Below are 25,736 nucleotides of genomic sequence, written 5' to 3'. Positions count from 1 at the left end.
CTCGTGTGCCATGGAGATAATTAAAAGAGATGCCATCAAGAGCAGGCTCATACAGTAAAGCAGTCGAAGAAGTGACCTCCATCAAAGGAATCCGGCAAACAGGCTGCTGCTAACTGACAGCCCTATTCTTGGAGTGCTGACCTTTTGCTCTACTAGACTTAAATAGAACCCCGGGGAGGAAGGTGGTTTAATTCAACTGAAATCTGATTTAAAATTCATGCTGTGAGCAAAGAGCAGAGAGCGCAAGCCCTAGACGACTTTTTGAATGCTCAGATGACAAAAGAGCGTATGAAGGGTCCAAGGGGATGCCCTGGTAGAAATATCATATTCAGGGAATGACTGGGTATAAGTTGAAACAGCAGCAGCAGAATCAGGAGGCTTCTTGTTTCCTCTGCATGGTTACACCTTGAACTTCAGGTCATGGTGATGAGTAACAGATTTGGACCTGATGCCCCCCCAACAGACTCACTGTGCTCATTGTGACAGAGCAGTTGAGCATGAGAGCAGGAGTCTGCACTAGGTACGGTGCATGCACACAGCTCCACTGCCGTGGAAACCTGATGCCCTCATCCAGTCCGCTCTGCTCTGCTTCAGGGCCCCTAGGAGTCGTGACATGGGGACGGTAATGAGAAGTGGGAGAGGCCAGGGACAGGAGCTCAGTCTGCACAGATACAGTGTCAGTCTTGTGATTCATTCTAAATTGACATAACAAGCCTGACGAAAAAATTCCACAGCTGGGAGAACGTATGTTACATATTCACAAAATCCAGTCAAGGCACATGCAAAATTATTCAGCATGGTAAAATATGTAAAAGAGAGTATTTGTATAAAAATGGACCTCTTCCTTTCAGTATGATTTAAAGGATTTCACCTTCCTGCCACTGCTTCTCCCTATGAAGACTGATTTTTTGCCATTGGTGTTACATACAAGTCCTTTAATGTTGATTTATCTGCATCTAAAAATCTACTCATTTATTGACAAGGCTGCACTGCCAGGTACGGTAATCAATAAAAGCATGCATCATCTGACAGAAGAGTGATCCGTCACCTTAAGGAATCAATAGAGCCACCATTTTTCATGTGCAAACCACACTGCACCAGTCTGTGTTTATGGACTTCATTCACAGTCCTGTAAAATGTCTAAAATACAGATTACATAACAAGGCATGCACAAGACCTTTATAATTCAACAAAAACACTTGGAGCCATAAACTGCTACAAAATTTGCCAACAGAGTCAGCAACAAATCCAATAAAGCATGCCTGTCACACTTACTATGATTTAATAATTCAGAACAGGCACATCTGCCAACTTTCTTCAGACTGACAGCATGCGATTCATCTCCCTTTGAATAAATCTGGTAAACAAAAACAGTATCAGAGGAGCAGATAAACAGGGGAGACGATGCTCAGATGACTGACACCCTGTCAGCGCATGATGACATGTGTGGTTCCCTGAAAGAAATCCCTGCGCTAGAAGGGGTTAGCGTGTTAGCTGTGAGTATGCCTGCAGTTACTGGGCTATACCCACCGCTGTCTTAAGCAAGAAATCCACAACCTTGTCCCACATGTCCCTGCTTTACCAACACACAACGCTTACTGCAATGTATTAACGCCATTGCTGAGGGGGAGGTCTCATGCACCTCTGTTTGTTTCATTAGGGATGTTTTCCACTGAGTGACACATCAAATCACACTGCAGAGGACACACTGCCTCCTGGCCTGTTAGTGAACCCCGCCATCAAAGTCAGACCGAACAAAACCCCACACTTTAATTATCTCATTTAGTCCTACATGCACACTTTAATTAGGATTTCTTCCCTCTGTGGTATTACTGAGGGAATTGTGGCCTTTACTGAACTTTAAACTGCTTTGTGCTCATTCATCAGAATCTGTTGGAGCTAAGTTGGAATGAACCCTCCATTCATTGTTAGTCATGAGATAAATCATTCATAAAGGGATGCTGGACTAAAAATAAAAAAAACGCCGGTCTTTACATAAAGCTTGTGAATGACGTTGTTTAATTGCTAATTAGTGTCACAGTGTAAAGGCAGTGCACAGTGGGTGACTTCTTTTATTATAAAAAATAAAAAAGCAATTTTCAAATCCTCCTGTGAACAATGTATGAACGCCAAATCCCATCGCTTCTTTGTCAGAGCTGGACTCGGCTAGTTGTTAGATAGCACAGCTGCACGAACAAACCTTGACAAGAAACCCATCTCCTCCCACTCCACATCTTCCAACAATGTTCTCCTCTGTGCCGTGGCCTTCGTCTCCTTGCTTTGATTAAGTACCTTATTTGTGGTTATCCAAAAAAAATCTAGTGAGCCGCCTAAATCCCTTTCAGACACTCAATCACTGTGAGTGAATGCAGGGCGCTGATAGGGCCCTGCTCTTCATTCAGCATGCAGAGGAGGAGAAGAGGAGCCGAGGATGTACGGCAGAACATGTGTGTTCTTTCCTGATCACGACTACAGCGGAGTGAAACTCACAAATAGTAACAATAGTGCTCTTTTTTTAGGATTGTGTGGAAGGAAAACAATGAGACGTTTAATTCCTGATGAAGCCAAACAACTGTAGAGACAAGCATCTCAGTCATTGACAACCTTTATCCCTTGCTCCCAATACTACAAAAGACAAGCTGCAGAGCACACACCCAGGATTCGCACACAATAAAAATTATTGGTTTTGTTCTGCTCATTCTCCATCCCCTGATTGGGAATCAATGATCCCACACCGTAATGAATCCTCAGTAGTCCTTCCTTGAACAGGGGGATTTTAGCTCAGACAGCTGACCTCTTTCAAACAGCCCACATACTGCTGTAAAGGATCACAGTGGCATGGAGGTGGAAGGCAGCAACTTTAATCACCAGAGCGTTAGAAACTCCTCTGACCACAGACGTACTGTAGAAGCAGCGTCATGAGCCGTGATCCTTCACCACAACGGCAGCATCGGCTCTAAAAATAGTCACTGGCTCCCTGAATCAATTCTGCACAGTGAGCATAGTCAAAATACAAAGACCGCCCTTGGCTACTGAAAGGGGGAGAAGGATTCCCACTTTTGACATCCGTCACTGCAGAGATTGTCTCATGCCGTCTTTCACTAATTTGCTCTCGAGGGCAGTCGGGGTACCTCCATGGAGCTAAGATTGGCACACGAACCTACATCCTGAGGTGCTGCAGGGCGCTGCGCCTCATCTGTCCAAGCTAGTTTAGCAGGCGCTGGTTTTCTGTTTCCGTAAACTAAGATCCTCTGAGAAGGCTGCCTCTGATATTTGCAATTTAACAAGGATGTTACGTCTTAAAGCGGAGAATCCTTCATGTTGGGTGAACAGAACAACTAACAATCATGAAAATAAACTCGTGGAAAATAAGCTGCTTTCTCTGCCTCTAGTTGCAGCTCTCTTTTAGCACATCTCACTCTGTTAACTTAAGAAAGCCTATCCTCAGGCTTCACGCCAGGACAATGTCATTTGTGGCAGGTGGTGATTGTGAATAGATTGAATACTCAGCTGTAGTAGAAAAAGATCACAGTTGTATCGTGTGAAAGCGTCTGCCAGCTGTCCAGAGGAGGTTTAAGTTCCACTTACCGAGGGTTTAATTGAACAGCGTTAGAGGATTTGAGTAACCAAGTGAAAAGGATAGCAGCCCTGAGATGAGGGTTTGTGAGGCAGAGGAGTGTGTGTTTGTCTCTTTGTGTTTGTGTGTGTGTGTACGTTACAGAGTGGGTGAAGGGGTTTAGGAGAGTTAATGGAAACCAATGTTGGGGTCAGACAGATTGACGGTGCTGATCGACAGATGTGGTGATGCAGCTTTTTTGCAGCTTAATGCATTCAGAGGCTGAACATTTCAAATGCCTGAGTGCTTCATTGTTGTGATGGGGATGCTCCTCAATTAACCACGTTAAAAATACTGGTTTATTGTTGTATCACGGTGCTTTATTTCTGTACAAAACAAACTGTACCAGCTGCTTTCCTGAATATCGTAATGTTCCAAATACAAAGAGGGCTGACAATAAGGTTTATCAGGGACCAATCATAACTGGGAATTCCTCCGAAAAAAAAAGAGGAATTAAGAGAGACATAGGTCGCATCTGTGAGCAGCTGCATTTCTTAACTCTCCAGTAAACACGACAGATTCCCAGCAGACAGCAGGGCTCAGGAGGAGTTGTCGGTTCAGCGGTCCCTGCTGACACATCTAACAGAGCAGGAGAGCTGAGACAATCAACCACGGAGGGGGGGAACCCTTGTTCTGATGTAATATTTAGACCCTTTAGCTTTAGTTTAAGAGGTCTGGGTGATAGCACAGATTGGGTGTTATTTAACTAAGGGGAAATTACATATTTAATTAAATTTGAAATAACAGCCACACACTAAACACACAATGAGAGTAAAAATAAATTGGTCACAAAACAGCAGTGATGGGATTTCAGCACCACTGCTTGTGGAACAAGGTGTGCTCAAACCAAACAGAGCTGAGATACACAGTCCCAGGGAGTGTGCTCACTAATCTGAAGAAAGAGAGAGTGAGAAGAGGGAACAGAATAATCTGTCCTTTTCAGCACAAGATCCTCCCGCCTGCCTGCCTATGTGTGTATTTGTCAAACCTATGGGAATGTTCACGTAGAGAAGCGATGCTGGGCAGAATTGCTCTCTGGTGAAGAAATTTTAGTGGCATGAAATCCTTGCACTAGAAAGAAAGATTTGGCACCTTGTGTTCGGACTACTTGCAAGCCTTGGGTTGTGGTGGTAGAAAGGTCTGGTTTAGATGAACTGGACCAAACAATTAATTGGTTATTCTGGATAACTTATCTTTTTAACTTCTGAAATCAAATGTGGTGTTCTACAGGGATTAAGTCTAGGCACTGCTCAGTTCTGGCTGCCTTCATTATGTAATACCTGCTTATACAAAAATTTTCTCATGATGTGATGTAGCTTTCTCCACAGCGTGGGAAAGTGCATATCCTTAGTCACTGAAGTTACCTCTACCAACAATATAGCAGCTTCCTTATCCAGTATTAGTCTAAATCTTTAAAGATTTTTTTTTGTAGGGACAGACCCTTTTATCTAACTGCAAATATTAGGGACAGGCATGAATAATCGAATAATCGCTGCATGTTCTGCTGGGTGCCTTACTCTCTGTGTGTAGTTAGACAAGGTTGGACTATCAAAGCCTGCACTTAACCTTTTTATCATGTCCAAGAAGTTTTTTACAAGACACTTTACAACTAACAGTCACCGTGGTTTACTCTGGTTCAGCATCTCACAGACCCAACCAGTAATCTCAGTCCATGGCGTTATGCTATCTCCTTCAATTAACAAACACCTTTTTAGAGGTTCCATTTGCCAGTTGTACAGTTACACCCTGGTAAAATATATATATCTATATTTTATTAAAAGTATATTTCAAAGGTAGCCAAACAAACTACTTGATTCTTCATGAATCAATAACCATATCAGTATAAAAGACACATGATGTTTTTTAAAAAACATTACATTGCAATTAAGTCTATTACAATCAAATTTAAGTTTAATTGTCAGTATGAAAAATTGCACTTTTCTGTTATAAATATAAGACATAAAACATGTTATTTTCTTTGACAGTGAAAACAGCAACTTAAAATCGTTAATTTCATGACATTAGCTTTACCAATAACATCGGTTAAACTGGCCAGCATGGTTTGATGGGTAAAGAAGCAGTAAAAAAAAATGCTACTGGACTGTGTGGCATAAAAAATTACTTGTATACCAGTAATTCCAAAGCAAAGGTAATGAAATTTTAAACTTTTGGACTAAGCCAGGTAGTGAACACTGAAAATCTCAAATTAAGAGAAGTTCAAGGTCAACACCAGCCTTTTATTTCTTTTTAATTAATTTATTTATTTTGTAGAATTATTTGCCAATTAATTTTTAAACATACTCCTTATCCTATTTTTAAGTTGGTGCTATAAATTGTAAACTGACATATTTAAATGTTGAAATGCTATAACTTGTCCAGCCAATTCTGTACTGTTAAACAATAACTAGTGATAAAATACATATGTTGGATAAAATTGATGCTTGAAACAACTTTCCTGAAATATATTTTTCACACAGATTGAAGCACACTGAGACAAAACATATTACATAAAAATCCAAATGTCCACTGCTCTGAAGATCCACAACAAAGATCCATTACAGTAAATCACTGATCTGGTTTGTGGCAAATACCATTGAAATATAAGCCTCTGATGGTCCTGTCACACTAGGGGTTAAATTGAGGTTAAACCAAGCTTATGAAACAGATGGTTCATTATAACATCTCTGCTATGGTATCTGTCTCTGGATAGCCTTTAACAGTAAAACATCTAGAGAAAAAGGCAGCCCCATGAAGTGCTCGGCTGACTGTGACATTAAGAGAGGTCAGATCAGCTTTAAGCGTTTGCCCTTTTGTCCAACCACCAGTCCTGACCTCACACCTTGAGATCTATCAGGCAGAATAGGTCATACAATACACACATATGTTACACTTCACCAGAATAGGAGAGAAACAAAGAGACAGCAAATGGACTGATACAGGAGAAAAGGATAGGATTACAGAGGAGGATATGTAATGAAGTCACAAAAAGATCAGGGGGATCAACAAAACAAAACAGAAACCCTACCATAAGCTGATACTAAGAGGATATAAAAAGGTGAGAAAAGCCAGTAGAAATCCAAAGAAAATCTTTAGCATAAACTAAAACTTTAGCAAACTCTAAGTCTTTGCTGTAATGGTATTAAGACTTATTTAAAAAAGATGCCCTTTTGCTAGGTATTCCCAAGCAACATCCTTACATTGCAGTTCTTGTCAATGAGGAGATTTACATCTGTTGCCAAAGGACCCTCTGTATCATAGGATACATAATCTATCACAAGAAGAAAATCAACTGCAGCAGGATTTTCGACACGTTTTACCCTTATGCATCATGTAAGGGTGTTCAATAGGAGCCAAAGCAATAGACCTGGCCCTAGGAGAAGTTTCAAACAAACAAAACCTCACCTTTTACTCAGTAATGAAACTTGACAACTTGGGAAATATGTGCTGAATGTTGTTAAGTCGCAAGTTTTACAGGATCCAAAGTGACAACAGCACAATTCTAAAAAACTAGTGTGTCTACAAGGCTAAGTATCGCAGGGAGGTCCTCTCACTGCCTGTCACTACTGGGCTTTCAGAAAGTACAGAGCAATAACTCTGTCGCCTCCAGTGACAGACAGACAGACAGACACACAGACAGACAGACAGTCAGACAGACAGACAGACAGACAGACAGACAGACAGACAGACAGAAAGACAGACAGACACTCATTTATAGAAACAAGAAAAAACATGGTTTGAGGAAAGAATAAATTCATGCAACATTAATATAGGTGTCGAGTACCAAAATTAAATGTTTCAGCACTTTGAAGAGTGAATGTTCTTATCCAAATTACATTTAATTCCAGGGCCAACTAAAAGTAATTAGCAAAATATAACACAAAATAAAATATTTCCACTCAATTATCATTCATAATCCAGAACAAGTGTGCAACAGTGTGTGTATCTACAGAGACTGTACTCTCCATGTGCATTTTATAAAAATCTTACAAATATAATGAGCCTGCTTGGGCATCAATTATTGGCCCTGCTGTGAAGCTCCTCTCAATCATCTGCAGGTCAGTACTTCCAAAAAAACAGGGACCATTTCTTTATGAGACAAACTGTCTGTATTTGCCAACAATAGAATGGAGAAAGTTAGCAGAGTAGTGGCTGCGACGAAGGGCAGAGCAGAGTGACACGCACAGAGAAGGCAAGAAGACGTGTGACTTCAGCAAATTCTGCAAGCAAATACAGCACCTGCAGTGCGGCACCTTTCTACACGATAGTGCAAGGAGTATGGGCTGAGATATATTCCACCAGAAACTGAATTTGAATAATTGTATACATGCATAAAATTGATTTTTAATATTATTCAAAATCGATTTTGATATTCTAAAACTGAGTTTATTAGTTTTTGAGTTGTAATTTGATCTACTTGAGGCGTAGACATGTTTATGCACATTGATTTTGAGTTATGTGGACTCTTTTTTTAATTTTATCTCTATGTCAACCAACCACTTTTGGGCTGCTCCCTCTTTCTCTTTTTTTCCTCTTGTTTGCAGAAGCAGGACAGTTACAAGCCTTGTAATAAAACTGACTGTAAAACAGCTGCTACATTGCTTTAGAGAATGTGATATCGACAAGAATTAGCAGTTAACCAAACTTAATAGCAATATTCATGAATTTGCCAGATGCTGTTTAAGTTATTTCAATGATGGAAGCAGAATTACTCTGTATTCCTTCTATTTCATGAAATATATTCTTACAGCGTATCAAATAGAGCAACAAAAGCTTTATGCGCTTCCAAATTTATGGGTGTTTACATTTGTTATTGATGTCAAAGTAATACCTTCAAGTATGATCTAATAAGAGCAGGCGATAGTAGGAAGATGATTAAAGTTTCTGTCAAATCTGAGGAACCAGAACATAAACTGTAATCATGAGGTCTAGTTAAGGTGCCATATATATGAAGCTTAAATCTAAATAAAGCAACAATCTAAACAAAATAGAATTGTGTAATCTCTGGCATGCCCACACAACATTTCTGAGAAGAACATTTTGACAAGCTGTCAGAGTCGACCAGCCGGAGATAGCTCAGAGAGGAACTAGAGAGGTCACCGCTGGAAACCAAATCTGTATCAGTCCAAATACAGAAAACATCATCGCCCACTCTGGTGACAAACGTTAAGCATGGCTTCCTCAGCTTCCTGAATCCATGTAGCAAGACTGCATGCAGGGGGCTTGAGGTAAAACGGTGCATGAACAGGTTCGGCTGCAGTCCGCTCAGCTGTATCCAGCTGCAGCTGTGGACATGAGTCTGTGGCTAAATTTAGCACTGGAGTAGGGGATCGCCTGAAGAAAAACGTCACAGTTGCCCAGGCTGGCACACATGCATGCTGCAGTAGCTGCTGAGATTGGAAGAAAATGTGGACACAAAGTATTACAGGTGGCTTTGTGCAGATTTGTGCTTTCATCAAAAGGTGTAGTGTGAGTATAGGTTCAGAAATAAGTGAAAGTGAGGGGTCGGTGAAGTGTGGACTTGTGCATGAAAGCAGGAAATGTTGAGAAAACACTCAATGATGCTATAAGGCAGAAGCAATGGACCTATGAAGAAATAAGAAGCATACCTCTATGTTGCCACCTAATGACAGGGCTGCTCTACTGCTTGGTTCATCTTAAACTGTGGTTTTAGTGCGCTGGTAATAAAAAGGGAAATTCCAAATTCATAGTTATCTGTGTAAAACAGTTGGAAAATGGCCCGAAAGATGACAACAACCCCACTTCTGGAAATCGGATCTGATCTATGGATGGTTTTTGAGACAGTGCATTAAGTCCAACCTATGTCCTAAAATTTATTAAACATGAAAAAACAACAATATTAAACTCACATTGAACTCAACTAATCAATGTTACTGGGAAAAAAACACTCCCACCTTTCCCAGCTCTTCCCACTTCTCTGCCCTGTGCCCACTTTTCATTTTTTTTTGGAAATCATGCAGTGGGTGGAGATACTCTCAAAGCTGAGAGTGAAGTCACACATGAAGCTGACAAATATATTAAAACTAGATGTTCCAGGATGCTGCACAGCGTAGGAGTGCAGTGAGTGATGCGCTCACTATGTTCAGTGGATGCATAATGACTGTGAGTGCAGTGGGAGGAATGTGGATCAATTGACTGAGCTGCTTAAGTGGAAAACTTGCACCATCTAGTGGGAATCAGCAGACAATGACAAAGACATATAATAAATTCCATCTTCAAGTAAAATGAGTTCTTTCCCCAACTTGAAAAAAAAAATATATAGAACACTCTTCTGCCCTAATAGATTTGCTCAAATCTTGTGGCAGAGACTTTTTTTTAATTTATAATTAACTGATTTGATGCTTTCCAAAACAAAAGAACATTTTTACAGTTTTTATTTCCACCCATTTTTATATAAAAATTCTTCATTTATACTTTCCACTTCCAGCTTTTTGGGTGTTGGGATTTGCTAAAACCCTCTCTTTGAAATCAGAGTCATTACGCTTGGAGTTTTGACTGTTGTTCAGGTGGGAAAATAAAAATAACTTTTGTGGCTCATAAAAATATATAATGTACTATAATAACATTTTTTGTATTAGAAATCAGTTTTTCTCCATCATTTTTTGTCATATTTGTTCTGTTTTTTGTGATTCGATTAATAGTCCACTACATAAAGTCCATTTTTTGTTGACTGATGTTTCTAATCTAATAAAGAAGATGTTGGTCTTAAATTACTCTGGTAACAAAAGGTCAACGCTTCTTGTTTTCTGTGTGTCTGCTGCATTTTTTAATGTGCTGATAAGTGCTCATTTGGTTCCTGGGCATTAGCAAGCTTTTCTAATGTATGTCTGCCCCCTAGTGTCCAACATCAAGCATGACAGCTTAACTTATACTACCCAAAAAAAAAGCTCCAAGTAGCCACATACTCTAAAAAATTAAACTTAAGAAGCTTTATTAAAATAGCGATAAAATGTTTGTATTATCCAAAGGAAACAAGATGTAATACTCCTACTGTGCATCAAAGCTTCTCTCAGCAAGCACAACAGACTTACTATCAAGCATTGCTTTGCATGTTTGAACGCCTAAGTGGAGGTCATTACCGCTCTCCATTAGCGTTTAGTCACAACAGAAATCTATACGACAACAGCCAAACTCCATATAGCTAAAACAGGAGACACAACGCTTCCTGTGTTGTCTGACTGAACTCTATCCAGCTCCTTTATCTACTGCCTGGCTCTTTCAGGGAAAGTCCTCCAATGCCCCATTGGCCTTGCTAAGAGTGTTGTGTTTCGAGGGCAATAACAAGCTCTCTCATCTCTTTGTCTTGTTTTAAAGATACAGTACGTTTAACCTCAAAACCACAAGATCAGAGAAAAACACACACTGACCATTTGCTGAAAGAGAGCACATCATGCTTATTTTAAAATCTTTACACCTGCAACTTCTTAGTTTTCATATTGACTTTAAAATTCTATTATTGGATTTGAAGGCACTAAATGGCTTAGCACCAGACTATATCTTAGAGATGCTTTTAGTTCCTGAACCAAAAGGATTCTTCCGGCTCCACGGGGGTAGAAGAGCCTGGTGGAGGATCAGGGAGGAGTTAATAATATTGACACATTTAAACTAAGGGCCTATACATTCAGTTTGGCATTTTATGTTAAGTTTTATTATTTTATACCTTTAATTATCTTTATTTTATTTAAGTCATTTACTTTATTTTTTATTTTGAATATTGTATTATGTCTTTATTCTTACCCCTATTATTATTACTATTTTTTTTTAAACTATTCCCAACTTTTTTATATCCTATTACTATTTCGATACTTCAAGTTATTTTTTACTTTTAAACTGTGAAGCATATGTTATTGCTTTGGGTGTGCATTGGTTTCTACTCTATATTTTTTTAAGGTTTTGCCTTTTTTTATCTTATACATGTCTATCTTAATATTTTTAGATGTCTTCTATTTCATTCATTGTAAAACACTTAAAACTGTATTTGATTTATATCAAAGGTGCTACAAAAATAAAAGTTGATTGATGAATTGATGATGTTTCAGTAGTAGTTTTGTGAAAAGGAATGTGAAACTCTTTTTTTCAGTGGTGCAAAGAAGTGTCTGTATCATGATAGGTCTGATAAAAAAGCAAACGACTGAAAGTATAAGTACAGTACAAAGAAAGTCATAGAATTTGAGGAGAGAAACTTTAATTCAACTGTTTGGTGAAAAAGGTGATATCAGTGCTAAGAAAGGTAACAAGCACTGAAAAGCCTCCCTGACCACACACCTGAAATAATGATGAGCCCAAGTCAGAGGTTACATGTACATGCTGACCCAAATTCAGCACCAATTAATGAACTGTGGCTGATCAAGATACAAGAAACGTCTGGTCCTGGCAGGACACTCTGTTAGATGACCTTCTACTTGTGAGGTAAACCAATACTTACTGTTAATTACAACACAGCACATAAATTACACTTACATTTCTTGCCTCACTTGTTGCGCAGCCTCATCAGGCTGCGCAACAAGTCTCTCTCAGACTCCAACACTACTAAGACATGCTTCGTGTAATTTTAAACTTCTTTTCATGAAAGTCACAACTGACAGAGTGATGTCATCGAATGTGACATACGACACTGCCTCGACAAAAGCAGGCCATACGAGAGTAAAACTTAGTCAACCCAGACACGAGAGCAGCAGCAGCCGACCATGCCCACGTTCTAGTCACTGGTCTCAGTCAAAAACAACAGCAGCCATGCCTGTGTGTGTGGTGAAAGCTAATCATGTCCACCACGAGAACAACATCAGCTTAACAGACCTTATTAGCCAACACAACAGCTGCTGAACCTTCTGTATGGCTCAATCTTTTGGAGAGCAACGGTGCATGAAAAAGACTGTTACTGTCATCTGGCTGATGGGACAGAAAAAAAACCCAAACAAATGTTAAAGGTTGTTTTAAATACTTAATGTATAAAGTCAATACTTTCACACTTTGACTAAAAGTTTGTCTAAAAATGAGTTTAAATTCCTCAAAGTTTTGGCACCCTGAATCTAAAAATCAAAATGACAAAAGACTCATATCAAATGCCATTGTGATGGCCAGAATCATTCTACATAACCAGCAAATTAGTTTACATCACATCTACAACAATACACGCAGAGGGGTTGTATCTGTCTCTTCTGGGCAGATATGAAATGAATAGTTGGGGGAAAAGGTAGATTATAACCCAGATCAACAGGAAAAGGAGAAGAAAGTCTGCATGAGATTTTAAGGGGCCAGGTAACTCCTTATGGAGCAATCTGTCCTTCACACGTAGTTGGGCCAATATACCATCGACCTAGATGATTAAAATAAAACTTGAGCCCTAGTACCTGCACAGTAGAGTCCGACCAGAGGACAGAAGAGGATTATATGATAGAAATAAAGAGAGTGAAACATGTTCCTGTCAGCAAATTTGTTTCTAATTAAGGCATCATCTGAATTAAATCAATAGCAAAATGTCGCCAATGAGACCAACATCAACAAAACCTCAGGTATCTGACCTCCCTCAACCAGCTGCTTCCATCTGCAGGTTCTCAGCCCCTCTGTTCAGCTCTCAGGTGTATCCTCTGCCTTCCTCTTACCTGTACTTCATGCCTGTCTGATAGGACACACACTCCTCCAGGGCCAAACAATTCATCTTCAGGAAGTCTTCCATATTCTTAATCTGAGCAGCGATCCTCTGTTCCCGGAGTCTCTGCAGCTCAGCCTGGTCCGGGGGCCGAGCTGGTGGCTGGTTCAGCCCCTGGTCCGAGTGGTAGCGGTTGATCCCGCTCCGGATGCTCTCACTGTAAGTCATAGACAACATCTTGCCGCTGCCACTGCTGCTGCTCTTCCGAACACCGCTGCCTGGCGCTGCCGGTTTTGGAATCTGCAGGTTTTCAGGAGGACAGTAACTAGACTTGCGCCTGCCCGGAGGCCCCGAGGGGCCACCTGCATACCCTCCTGCAAACATGCCCCCGCCACCTCCACCTGCCTCTTTCTCTTGTTCCTACTTGGGATGCTGAGGCGACCCGTGCAGGGAGGAATAAAGTGGGGACACAGACAGAGCAAGGAGCTGTTGGAGCACAGCTACGTCCTTAAATAGCACTTGCTCTCTCCTGCTCTGGGCAGCACACGGCCATGCATGCTGTAATCAGAGTCGCACAACATCGCCCCGCTCCACCCGCCCCTGACAGGTACACAATGGCAGGGATACACTGATAGGCAGATCCAGGTGACTTGCTGGTGATTAAAGAGCAGGACCAAAGAGGGCACATGCTGTCTGCAGAGGGGAGGCATTCAAACATGCAGAGACCAAGAGAGGAACACAGTCCTTACTTCTGAATGAAAAAAGCCTTCTTCTTTTTTGACAGGCATGAGACAGAAACTTTCTGAGAGTTTTTCTTGATTTAACTTAAATTTGAAAATAAAAAAAATAAGTCAGTAGAAAGCCCATCTCTCCCAGAAAAAAACGATGCCATGTAAAGAAGTAAGACTCAAACACTGTAGGACGTTCCTCCGTAAAAATCCTAAAATGTATGACTAATCCTTCTTTAAGCTTCCGTAGGAGAAGTTTTGTTTCAAAAAGTTTTCTCAAAGACTGATTTTTCTTCTACTAATGTGTACCTACTTCCCTTTATAACTTTTCTTTTGTGTTTCTCAAGATCTACAAAGTGTTGTACTGGATTTTCTCCACAGGGGGCAGCACTGTGTGAGTTTCAACATCACTGCAGCACTTAAGCCAAAGCCACTGTCATGGTAAAGGCTGTATGTTGTTCATTAACGCCTTTGTATGTAATATCCATTATATTATATTTGCTGCAAATTCGTACATATTGTAATTATTTTTATTTTTTTATTACAATCCCATTTTGCTTTTCTTGGTTTCATTCAAGCTGCTGTAAAAATAAAAATACAAAAATTCCCCCAATAGGGGATCAATAAAAGAATTCTCCATGTTTCAGTTTTTTTCATCCATCTGACCTGAGAAAGAACAAAATCATAATTAGGACTTAAAATTTTATTTTTATGATTGAAATTGAAATAAGAAAAAAAAGTTTAAATTTTGATGAGAATATTACTTCTGTCAAACATATGAGTTTGTTTAAAAAAATAAGTTAAAATAAAAAGGTAAACCGGCTGAATGTTAACTTCACATGACCTTTCTCTTAGTTTTTTCTAATTAAGGCATATCTATTATATCTATTATTTCATGTAAGTCATTTATTTATTGCAGCCATGCTATTTATTTAAAATAAGCACATGATGCAGTAACAGAGTTCCTGGTCTGATAAAACACCTTTATCTAAAATTATTTAGAATTTAATTTGCCCAAGTATTTGATGGAAATAAAAACAGTTCGGAAATATCTATAGCCACAGATATATATATATATTTATTATTTATACCCCCCCAAAAGACTAACTTTTAGTTAGAATCACTATCAAAGCAGTGTCCCTACATCCTGCTTTGCAAATGATTCTCTACCCCTACACGCTAAACATATTATAAGCTCTGAGCTGGATCGATCATTTTTAAAAGTCCACGGACAAATACAGCACTCCATCAGCACTTTCTCCATCTCTGTGTGAAACTCTACAGAGCTACAGCTCTGTTACACTACCCTACTCAAAACTCCTTTTTAAAGCACAATTATAACACAGCCACAGGAAGATTAAACACTGTATTCATTACACAAAAAGGACAGTAAATTATTACCACAGTATCTGCTGTGGAAATATTAAATCAACAGTTAGGACACCAGAACATGACTTCGATCTCTCAGATTCACAAACTAACCACAAATTTAAAAGTCATCAAAACAGACTTTTCCTACTTGGATGCAAAAGAAACAAAAGAAGGAGACTGCAGCATGCATTCACACAAACCCACACCCAAACACTCCTCCTCATCTTGCCAGCCCCTGACATGCACGCAAACAAGCACACTGCTGAAGCAGCGATGAGTGCAAATCTTTCCTCAAACTCACCCGGTTTCTTGGGGGTCGGCTCATGAGCAAGGTTGCGGGGTGCCAGTCTGCTCTTATAAACACACACTGCAGACAGCGATGAAGCGGGTCCACCCAAACTGGGAGTGTCTTACTAGGAAGCGTCTAAACCAATTAGTATATAAGAGAGTGCATCCCTTCCCTTCCCTCCCCACACCGCTCGGACCGTACTCTATCACCACAAGCAACACCTCTCCTCCTCCTCCCCTCCCCTCCCTGGGAGATCTCATGGAAGAAATCCATTTATGCCGTTTAGTGGCCCGTCTTGTTTCTGCCAACCGCAGCAAATAATATCAGGCCTGAATTATTCACCAAAGCTTTTGCGCTAAAAGCCTCTGATTGTTGTTCCACAGGAAAGAATACTAAGAGCTGGACAGTAATGAGGGCCTGAGTGTTGTGTGTATGAGACACACACACACACACACACACACAAAAACAGAGCCAAGCAAACACAAACTATACATGCACTCACACACAGACACAACATAGAAAAAGAATAACCACTTTGCACATTCAAATACGCTCTGGAAACCACAGCAGTTAAGAACGCTTTGCAGCATCTCAGCGTCCCTGTGTTCAGGTCAAGGTCATCACCAGTGTCATACCATGAGGAAAGCTCTAAACACTTAAATATATATACCAGTAGTCCTGTTATCCTCTTATACACTGTATTACCTTATACAATTTACTGCATGTTTTCTTTATCTATTTAATGCAACTTAATTACTCTTTTGCAGTCACCTCTGCCACAATACAAAATTATTTAAGGATAACTCCTGAAGTTATTTCGTACTTTAACACTTTGTACCAGAACTATCAAGGGTTATACAAATGAAATAAATAAAAGATAATGATGTGATTAAAAAGATGAACACAGCTTGTAGCCAGATAAGCAATACTAACTGGATGGATGGGTAAACCATCAAATTAAAAAGTAACTCTGAAATAAAGTTCATCAAAGTTTCTGATAAACTCCCCTTGGCCGTGATAATACGATGAGCTTCCAAACCACTGTACGAGCCTGAATGGAAGAACAGGACTGATCACACAGACTAGAACTTCACACATAGGATCAGAAGCCTCCTGCAGAGTGATTCACTGTTGAAATAGTTGCAGTTTATAGGCAAATGTTATAATTTAACACTAGATTTTACCTCCTGACACTCTAAATTGGGATACAAAACTATGACGTCCCAAACATTTCAGCTCATACAAGCCAAGGGAAATAACGCAATTAATTTCAAAAATAAAGACTTTAGATAAAGTGATATCTATTTTTGGTAAGGAAGAATGAGAAGATTACAGTAAACAACTCTTCCTGTGTCTCCTTTATATGGTGAGCTATTTTGGCACAGGTGTTGACTAGAGATGAGAGTAGATGTGCAGCTGAAAAGAAAACATTTCATCATGACATCTTCCAAAGAGGATTTCACTCTTGCCAAGCTGGATGCAAACAGAAAAATTAAGTTAGACTGATGAAATGAGAAACAACTAGAAAAGCACTCAGAAGGGGGCAGCCCTTCGCCAAGCATACAATGTTTGTCACGCAACACTTTAGTCCTACTTTAATGTTATACTCCCTTTCAGCAGACTGTCTGCTACAATTTTGTGTTAGTTGCAGGTTTGTACGATAATTTGTTACCTGACAGTGTTGAAAATGATGATGACCCAGTACATATTTCATTAACCGGATCTTTGTATCCAGAATATTGCTAGGATCTAGATCGTACTTTTACATCTGCCAGAAATTATGGTGACTTTGTCTTGTATTGTTTTGCAAAGCAATCTGACCATTTATCAGAGTTGTATACACATACAGTGAAAATGGCCCTAGCTCACAATGATAAAGGATCCTTCAAAAAAATCCTGGATTAATTCCGAAATTTAATAACTTCTTCTTTATCCCATTTTGAATATTTCCTAAAAAATTCATCAAGATCTGTTCGTTACTTTTTGAGTTATGTCGTTCAAAGACAAACAGACAAACTCCCAAAAACACAACCTCCTTGGTGGAGGTGACCGGTCTGCTCTAATATGCTGTCACTGCAGAAGTCCTGGCATGAATCCCTTCTGTTTTGTCTTGCCAAAACAACTACAGTGTTGAAAGGGATACCCTGTATGATATATGGAAGTAGATTCTGCAATGTCTAATCTGTTACTGATGCAGAGTTTTAAGTCTCTCTTTATCGGGAGGAAAAGGTTAACTGAATCTAGAGGTGGGCCTTGAGCCTCCTCATTAAAAACTACAGGGTGCCTGTATGTCAATCAAGTCAGCTGTGCCTCTGATAGGGCAAACTCATCTTAACATTTCCAAAACTTCCTAATTATAGAAAGATTTGTCCTCCATACAGTGTGTATACATTAAAAAAATCACCATTCTGAATTAGTGTGCATGTGGGTTGTAGTACTTTTGGTGGTCAGCCTCAAGTGGACACATGACATCCTGCCCTTTTTGGTATTCCACATCAGCTTCATCTCTCTGGGTTTCAACCTCCTCCTTGACTTGTTTCTTTAATACTGAGTTAAACACAGTGTTACATATTTTCTAACTCAATAATTTACCAAGTTAAATATTTCACTTTCTTTTTTATAAATAGGAAATTTAACTTGTGCTGCAGTTGATTCGAAGCACAAGAAAATTCAAGTTTATGTCACACACAAAAAACAATGATGTGAAAGCAGAACTTTGCATGTAACGGTTGAACATGTAATGCATTAGAAGAAGCACTTGCTTTAACAAGGTTTCTCTAATTCATACACATGGGACGTTTAGTGGTCAGCAACCTTTGCTGTCAGAGCACTCTGTCCTCTGAAAACCGTGAAATGATTTAACAACTAAAGCCGGAAATATGCGACTAAAAGCCTTCTCAACCCATAAAGGGTAACATGACAGTTCTAAACAGACTATGCCATAAACACAAAGAACAGCACCATAGGACCACAATGCATGCTTGAGAGCACAAGTGGTGATGAACTAGAAGTTCCAAATTTAGCAACAGAAAAATGATTACAGATTAAGTTGCATCATTCTCTACGCATAGGAAACATTTGGATCTTATCAAGTAAAGGGACTGTGTGAGCAGCATGGGCTCATTTTGTGTGTTGTAATCATAGACTGTATAAAACATGGACGTAGTCTTCACAATATCACTTGTCTGTTCCTGAAACTGTGAAATGAAGCCAATCCACAATCTGTCAAGCCACATTGGATATGGCACAGAGCTTCCTTTCAAACAGCTACAGGATGCCCGTTGATTGGACAACCAAACAATCCTTAGAATTAGAAATAATTCAGACATTTTAGACCCAAGCCGTTTTTTAAACCAGGCTGTAAATGTGCTTTTTAATGCCGCAAAAGTCTGTTTTTTTGGCTGGGTGTGTATGTCACTTCTGGTCTTTCTGTTGCCCCTTGGATGTGATGCTACAAAGACTGAAAAGGATCAAATTTCCTTGGCAGTCTGTCTGTCAGAATGATGGACAGACAGGGATATCAGGCAGAATCGATCCCCCTCACACAGGCCTAGGAAGCAGCTGGTGGGTCGTTTGCACTTTAAAAGAACAGAAATGAGCAAGGCGCCAAGATAAAAATCTGATAGCGAGCTCATTACAAGTCTATCCACGTAGTCAGGGGTTTTTATAACTGCATCAGCAGAATAAGGCCTAGTATAAGTCCATAAAACATGATCCTACGCTAAAGTAGCAAAAAGATAGACCAGCTGAAGGCACACTGCTGGAGGACTGGTGCCAAGTAACCCTGCTCCAAGAGAAAATCTCAACGACAACATTGATCGAGAGACTGTGTCTGGCTTTTTAAGATTGGACGGATCAGGTATAAGTCCCATAAGGTTGGAAAAAAAATGTAAAAACGATGAATAGGGAAAGAGTAATCTGCTTCATCATGCAAAAGCAAAAAAGCGTCCAGGAATCACAACAGTAATAGCTGCATGTGGAGGTTTGTCGACAGCAGACGTCTCAAATGTCAAAAAAGGGCAAAAAATGATTTAAACACAGATATTTCTTGTAGATGCACAGGTTTTTTGAGCAACCTTGCAACAAAATCCATCACCACCCATATCAGGTTTAAGCTGCATAGTGCTTTGCCAGCTAAATAGTTGACAATTAGTGTTATCTATACTGCAGAGGTTTCTTAATGGATGCTTGGTCTTAAATGACAAAACAGAACGTCTCTGCAGGAAGCTTATGATAGCTCAAAACTAAGAAGAAGAATAAAATGTCAGGGAAAAAAACACAAGAGGATATTGAAGCAAACCCTGCTTTGTGATAACAAAGATGGACTGATGGATACAGAGACAGACAGGTACCTGTAGAACTGCAGCTGTCGTTTGGGGCTCCCATAACGGGCGCTGAAGGCAGCAAGGAAAGGAGGAAAAGGAAAGCTTTAGTTAATTAAAGCAAGAAAGAAAAGAAGTTAGTGGTAGCAGGAAATTTAACACAGAATTTTATGAAAAAAGATATTGACTTTGATAGACAAAGACAGGAAAACACACTGTTAAGAAAAACAGACATCAAAATTCTTTACTTAATAAAATTTGTGATATCTGAATAGCGCTGAACAGTTAATCGAATTGAAAAGTTTCATGTACACAGACCAGGTAGAATACAATTACTTGTACTCATTCTTTGTTAAAACCAGAAAAAGTAAATGTTCTGTGCTGGAAAAAAAACAAACAAAAAAACATGAGCTACAGGGATCCATATAGTAGAATGATTGTTGCTTGGAATTTTACTGACCTCAAGTTGTCAGCAAGAGTAACAGAGTTTCTTTTTCGATTATAATTAAAAAGTACAAGAAAGACTTGTTTATATCCTTTGTCGAGTTGGTCATACTATAGAATGGTTTATTGATTATGTTTTGTGTTTAGTGAATAATGCAGAAGATATAAATCCCCCCAAAAATGCATATTGTAAATCAAAATTGCAATATTAGTCCCAAAACATCGCAATTAGATTATTTTCCAAAACCGTTCAGCCCTATATCTGAAGCATACTTTTTTGAGATCAGTGCAACTTTATCTCTGTGAATTATGTTACTTGTATATATAACATGGGAAAATGCATGGATCATTGCTTTATAAAGTATACAAAATAAATGCCATACACCTAAAAATGTATATTCATTAACTTCATTTATCTCTCTTTCTCATCAAAATGCACTCTGAAATCTGTGGCTTTTTTTTTAATCAAAAATCACATTTTCAAAATAAAAAAAATTATCTGGATGGTTCCTCAGAGGTTTCTCATTGTTTATAAAGTTCGTCCAATGTAACTATTTCAGAAAGCAATGTCATATTGTACTGTTTTAAAAAGTACTCATGAACTATTCCTCTTTAAATGTGCGCTATTTTCTTTCTCAAATAACATAAATATTACAGTGAAAAAGGTGCGTTATAAATCAACAATACATTTAACATAAGCTCTTACCAAATGTGTTGATCTCGAGAAGAGTTATTGTACTATATTATGTAAACCTAACAGAAGAGTTAACTGTACAATATGATTTAGGAAGGGTTGTATTAAATACAAATCTCACATGATACAGTACTTAAAATAGTGTCTGTGTCCTCATTAAAAAAATTGCATTATGGGAGATACCGAGAGATGCACTGCACATTATCTTGTGTTTATGAAAGCAGTGGCTTTATACTAGTTCATGGAAAATGATGAATGGTGTTGATGTTGTGGTAAAAGGCCACTGGGTTGTGTCCGAGTGTCTTTCCAGTGACAGCAAATCAAACAACATGTCAAATCTTATCTTCTTAATTGTTCTCCTGCCTAAAGAGAAAGACAAGTTCTGACTGTCCAATGGTATCAGTGGAGTATCACAGAACTTTTTAGCTCACAGCTACTGCACCCCATCTGTTCACAATGAAGTAAATATGAAACAGAGCCAGTAAGCTGCCTCCCCTCTCAGAGAGTGGAACAGATGGCTTTTTTAAAATGATGAATCTCTGGCGCCACATGCTGGTTGAATATTATAGTGCAGTGTCATTTAGACAAATTAGCTGTTCATGCCTACAGATTGTAATATGAATTAATATGAGTTTGTCTTTCGTGTTTCACAGTTGAACACATTTCTAGTAATAGTCAGCAAAAAAAAATGTTCAAGCTACTTTTCACACTACAAATTTAGGTCAGTATTACAATGTTATTTTTCAGTAACAATAGCAAGTATGCATTAAGCCTTTTATTTTGCTTCTACTCTGTATATAACACACAAATATTTAACTATGTTTAGCACTTTCTAAGGTCCTGCCCCTTGTGTTTAAGTGCTCCAGTAGCAGTCAAGCATGTTTGGTATCAAATGCATAAGCATGGTTACCTTATCTCTCATACTAAGCTACACAGTATGTTTTGGGCTGTAAATTTACAGTAAATTATTGGCTATGATTTGTGTTAGTTCCACAGCAATTTCACAACAGTTTAGTGTCAATATTTCACAATTATTTACGATAAACTTTCTTAAATAATTTACGTTAACATTTCCACAGGAAGTGACAGTACATACTTCACAGTTAATTAGATTTGCTGCATCATCAGAGGTGAAATTTTCAATACAGTATTTAACTGTGAAATAACACGGTAAAACACTTAATTCCTGGTAATAAGTTAGAACAAAAATTTCATGGCATTGCACTGTTCTTGTATTGGTTTTAGAGTAAAATTTCAAACCAAAATATTAAAACTGTGAACATTATAATCAAAACCTGTGAAGTGATCATACCTTAATTACTATAAAATATCTTATGAAAATATTGTACAATTCTGCTAACATTTTAAAGTGTAGACTTGCTGTGCTTGACATGTTAAGTTTTATATTTGAGCTTTCATGTCTTTATTCAGATAGAGGATTGGGAAGTGGAGAAAGTGAGAAATTAGAAGAAAAAGTAAGAAACAGCAGAGCAGAGGGCTGCAGATTCGAAGAGCCTGACTTGTGAATTATGACATCTGTATGAAGGACATAAGTTCAACCACCTGGCCAAACCGGCACCCTGCCATGGTTCCTGTTCAACTTTTTGACCCAACAAAAAGGTGGGCCCAGGAAAGGATCAGTGAGCCTAAGATTTTGTAAAAGTACTTTGGCACATTACGTTAGAAATTAAATGACCTCTTCTAAAGCATTTAACACTGCGTTGAACTCAATTCTAGTCCTATAGTCTGTCCTACAGTTGTGTCTGTGTCGTCCATCAGCTGACCTGTAGATCATGCCAGGGGAGCCAGTCTGTCGGAGGGAGAGGCGAGCGGGGGAGTCTGTGGTAGATTCAGGATACATGGAGGCAGGAGGGAGGGGGTGTGGCCAGCCTGCCTGGGGTGGTGCTCTTTCACTGGGACCACAGGGTACAGTTTATCACCAGACGGGGCCTCTGTCGAAAAAAAGAGAGTACATTTATGTCAGTTGGTGGTGCTTTTTTGTTGTTGTTGCTTTTGTTTGTTTCAGCAACAAAATCACATTAATATTTCTGTGCACTTAGCCTATAACTGTTTGGCCCTATCAATTATCTTTGTCCATCCATGCACTTAATTTTCTTATTTCCTTATTTATCATTTATGCATTTATTTATCGACTATCAGTAACAGCAAAGTTGTCTATTCATCATACCATGCTTTCCAGGTATTGGCTCAACAAGTTAAAAAGCATTCTATGATTTTCCCCAGCAAAAAACAAACAAACAAAGGATTAATATAATGTGATATAATATAATAGAATAGAATAGAATAGATATTCTTTAGTGATCCTCCATTGAGGAAATTTGCATAATTTAGACCATGTTGTTCAACACAAATGCAGAAAATTAATGTCAATGCAGCCGTTGAACAATGTGAACACTGCACAATATGATCAGAGGGGAAATCCATCAAGTTTCTGCTGTAAAGCTTTAGAGTTGAAAAGGTAGCAATTGTCCTTCCAGCACCCCTTGTAGGGGTCTTCTTCTTCAGCTGAATCCAACCTAAACAGTGTGACCTTAAGGGATCAATGTGACCTTTTAAATACAAGGTAAACAAATGAGGTTTACATTTAGGGCTCTAATCGTTTGCTACCTTTCAATTATTTATCCAAGTGTCACAAACAAGACAGACCAAATTTTGTGAAATAATTAACTAGTTGAAAAAAAAGTATAAACTAGGGGAGACATCTCACGCTAACTTATCAGTCATAGTTTATGGTTAACTGTTTGATGCTGCAATCAACAACCAAGGCAAACTTCCAGCCACTGGAATGAAAAGGCTTTTGATGGAAATATAAAGCATGTGCAGTAATGATTAACATCTCTCAGACAAGAAGTATGACAGGTTAAAAGTCACAGAATGTCTCAACTCTCCCACAGTAACAAGGAAGTGGGACTTAAAAAATAACCTGCTTCAAAGTGCCCAATCACAGCCCAGTTGACTGGTTGCCTCTAAGAAGTCTCACCCAAGTAAGTAAGTAAGTTGTAATTTTTGAGACAGGGTGGTCATTTGGGGCAGAGTCCATCAGCTAAACTCTCAGCACTGCTTGTCATTTAGACCTGAACCAAAATACACAGTTATACTGACTAAAATGCAAACTATACTCAAGAAAGAGGAGTGAGTTTATTTGACATTGTGTCACCTTCTTAACAGGACTGCTACATGCCTTCACCACTAGGTGGAGTCGTGTACTCACTCTGTGGACATGAGCTGAATGAATAAAACAACAATGTAACTTCTGAAGATCCCCCCAGCTGAGCATTAAAAGATTGTGTCACATCACCATAACAGAGGTTTGTCTGTCATTCTGAGACTAAAGACACTTTTTAGATAAAGGTGTATGATTACAAAGAAACACACCTGCACTACAATACAGAAAAATAACAGGAAGCTGCAAAATACAGCCCACTTTAACACCTTTAAAGATCTAGATCCTGCTTCATCATCCTGCTGCTGCTGTGAGCTGCACGTATGTGGGTGCATCACAGCAAACTGTGGCTGATCCACTGCTTAGAGCGACTGGATTCTATGAATAATTCAAAGTGTCTGCCCAAGAAGCAGGCCACTGCTGTAGAAGAGGCTATCGCAAGAAGAGCTGAGCATCAATGAGCGCTGGAGGGATGGTTAGGTGATCTCAGACAACACATTTAAAACACCTCATGAGAACATTTAAAGCAAACTACACATCCTAAGAAGAAAGGGATCAATGTTGAATCTTTAGCCCAGTTAACTCTGGTGAATGACATCAACGGGGTAAAGCCGCAGAGAGAGAGTGCTCATGTCACCCTGACAGAGTCACCCTATTTCACCAGTGGCTGCACTCACGTGAGTCATGGCTTGTAAGCGACATCGTAATGATAACATGAAGGTGACTTTCTCTTCACATCAATTTCCCAGACAGTAAAGTAGGTGTCCGGGTTCCCAAGGACTCATTTGATGCTCCCCACTCGGTGGATTCAATCAAACCACGATGGGACACCACTCATACCTGCTATCAGGTGATGATGATGATGCCATGACCCCGGCTTGGTAAAAAGCATGGAAGAAGATCTACGACACAGCCTGGAAAAGTCCTGCTGGATTATCCGTCATTGAGGTGGATCAGAGGACACAGCGGGTTGTATGATAACATATATTCTCGTAGAGCCTCAAGACCCTAATCTACTGCAAGGGATTTTCAGCTGTTCTCAGTCTCCGGTGATAATGAACTGTACATTTGCTTTTGTATGGCTGATTTGATGAAAAATGAAATAATATGCACAATTCACCCTCTCCTTTAAGAAAGCAGGTGAATTTTCCATCATTATATATTTTCATGTTGTTTTTCTTTAGGTACAGAGCTCAAGGTAATCCAACTTGGCATTTGTTTATAATAGACAAGTAATGTGATACAAGCATGCGTCAGGATGGGTAATACACACAAGCATACAAAAAAATCCATGTTTGTCCTTTGTTGAAGGTCATTCAGCTGTAAAATGGGGGTAGCACAGAGAAGGGATAAAGATGTCTTAGAAGAAAGGTTTGCTTGAGTGATGATGTTTATAACTGTTCAATGCAGTGAGTCCCTGGGACCCACCATATCTGAGGGGGTCTCAGAAAAATTGAATGGGTCAGAAATCTTTGGTATAA

General features: G+C 39.2%; 1 protein-coding gene across 4 annotated transcripts in view; it reads right to left on the bottom strand.

Moving 5' to 3' along the window:
• The window catches only part of kcnab2a (potassium voltage-gated channel subfamily A regulatory beta subunit 2a), a 105,842-nt gene that overhangs the window by 34,816 nt on the left and 45,290 nt on the right, over positions 1–25,736 (bottom strand). For 2 of the 4 annotated variants that reach the window (XM_074667831.1, XM_074667837.1), the window contains exons 2-3: positions 22,856–23,023; positions 19,964–20,005 (exon numbers count right to left, since the gene is read on the bottom strand). In XM_074667831.1, coding sequence (XP_074523932.1) covers positions 19,964–20,005; positions 22,856–22,932 — 119 coding nt within the window. In that variant the 5' untranslated portion in view covers positions 22,933–23,023. Of the gene's footprint in view, positions 1–13,236; positions 13,608–15,623; positions 15,683–19,963; positions 20,006–22,855; positions 23,024–25,736 lie in introns of those variants that run through there. The other 2 variants (XM_074667816.1, XM_074667810.1) reach the window with 2 other exon arrangements.

Source organism: Halichoeres trimaculatus, unplaced genomic scaffold (assembly GCF_033239565.1).
Source record: "Halichoeres trimaculatus isolate MK-OKI-2021-1 unplaced genomic scaffold, fHalTri1.1 fHalTri1_scaffold_1, whole genome shotgun sequence".
Lineage (NCBI taxonomy): Eukaryota > Metazoa > Chordata > Actinopteri > Labriformes > Labridae > Halichoeres > Halichoeres trimaculatus.
The sequence above is the reverse complement of the archived record's forward strand: the minus strand, read 5'-3'. Positions and strand labels throughout refer to the sequence as shown.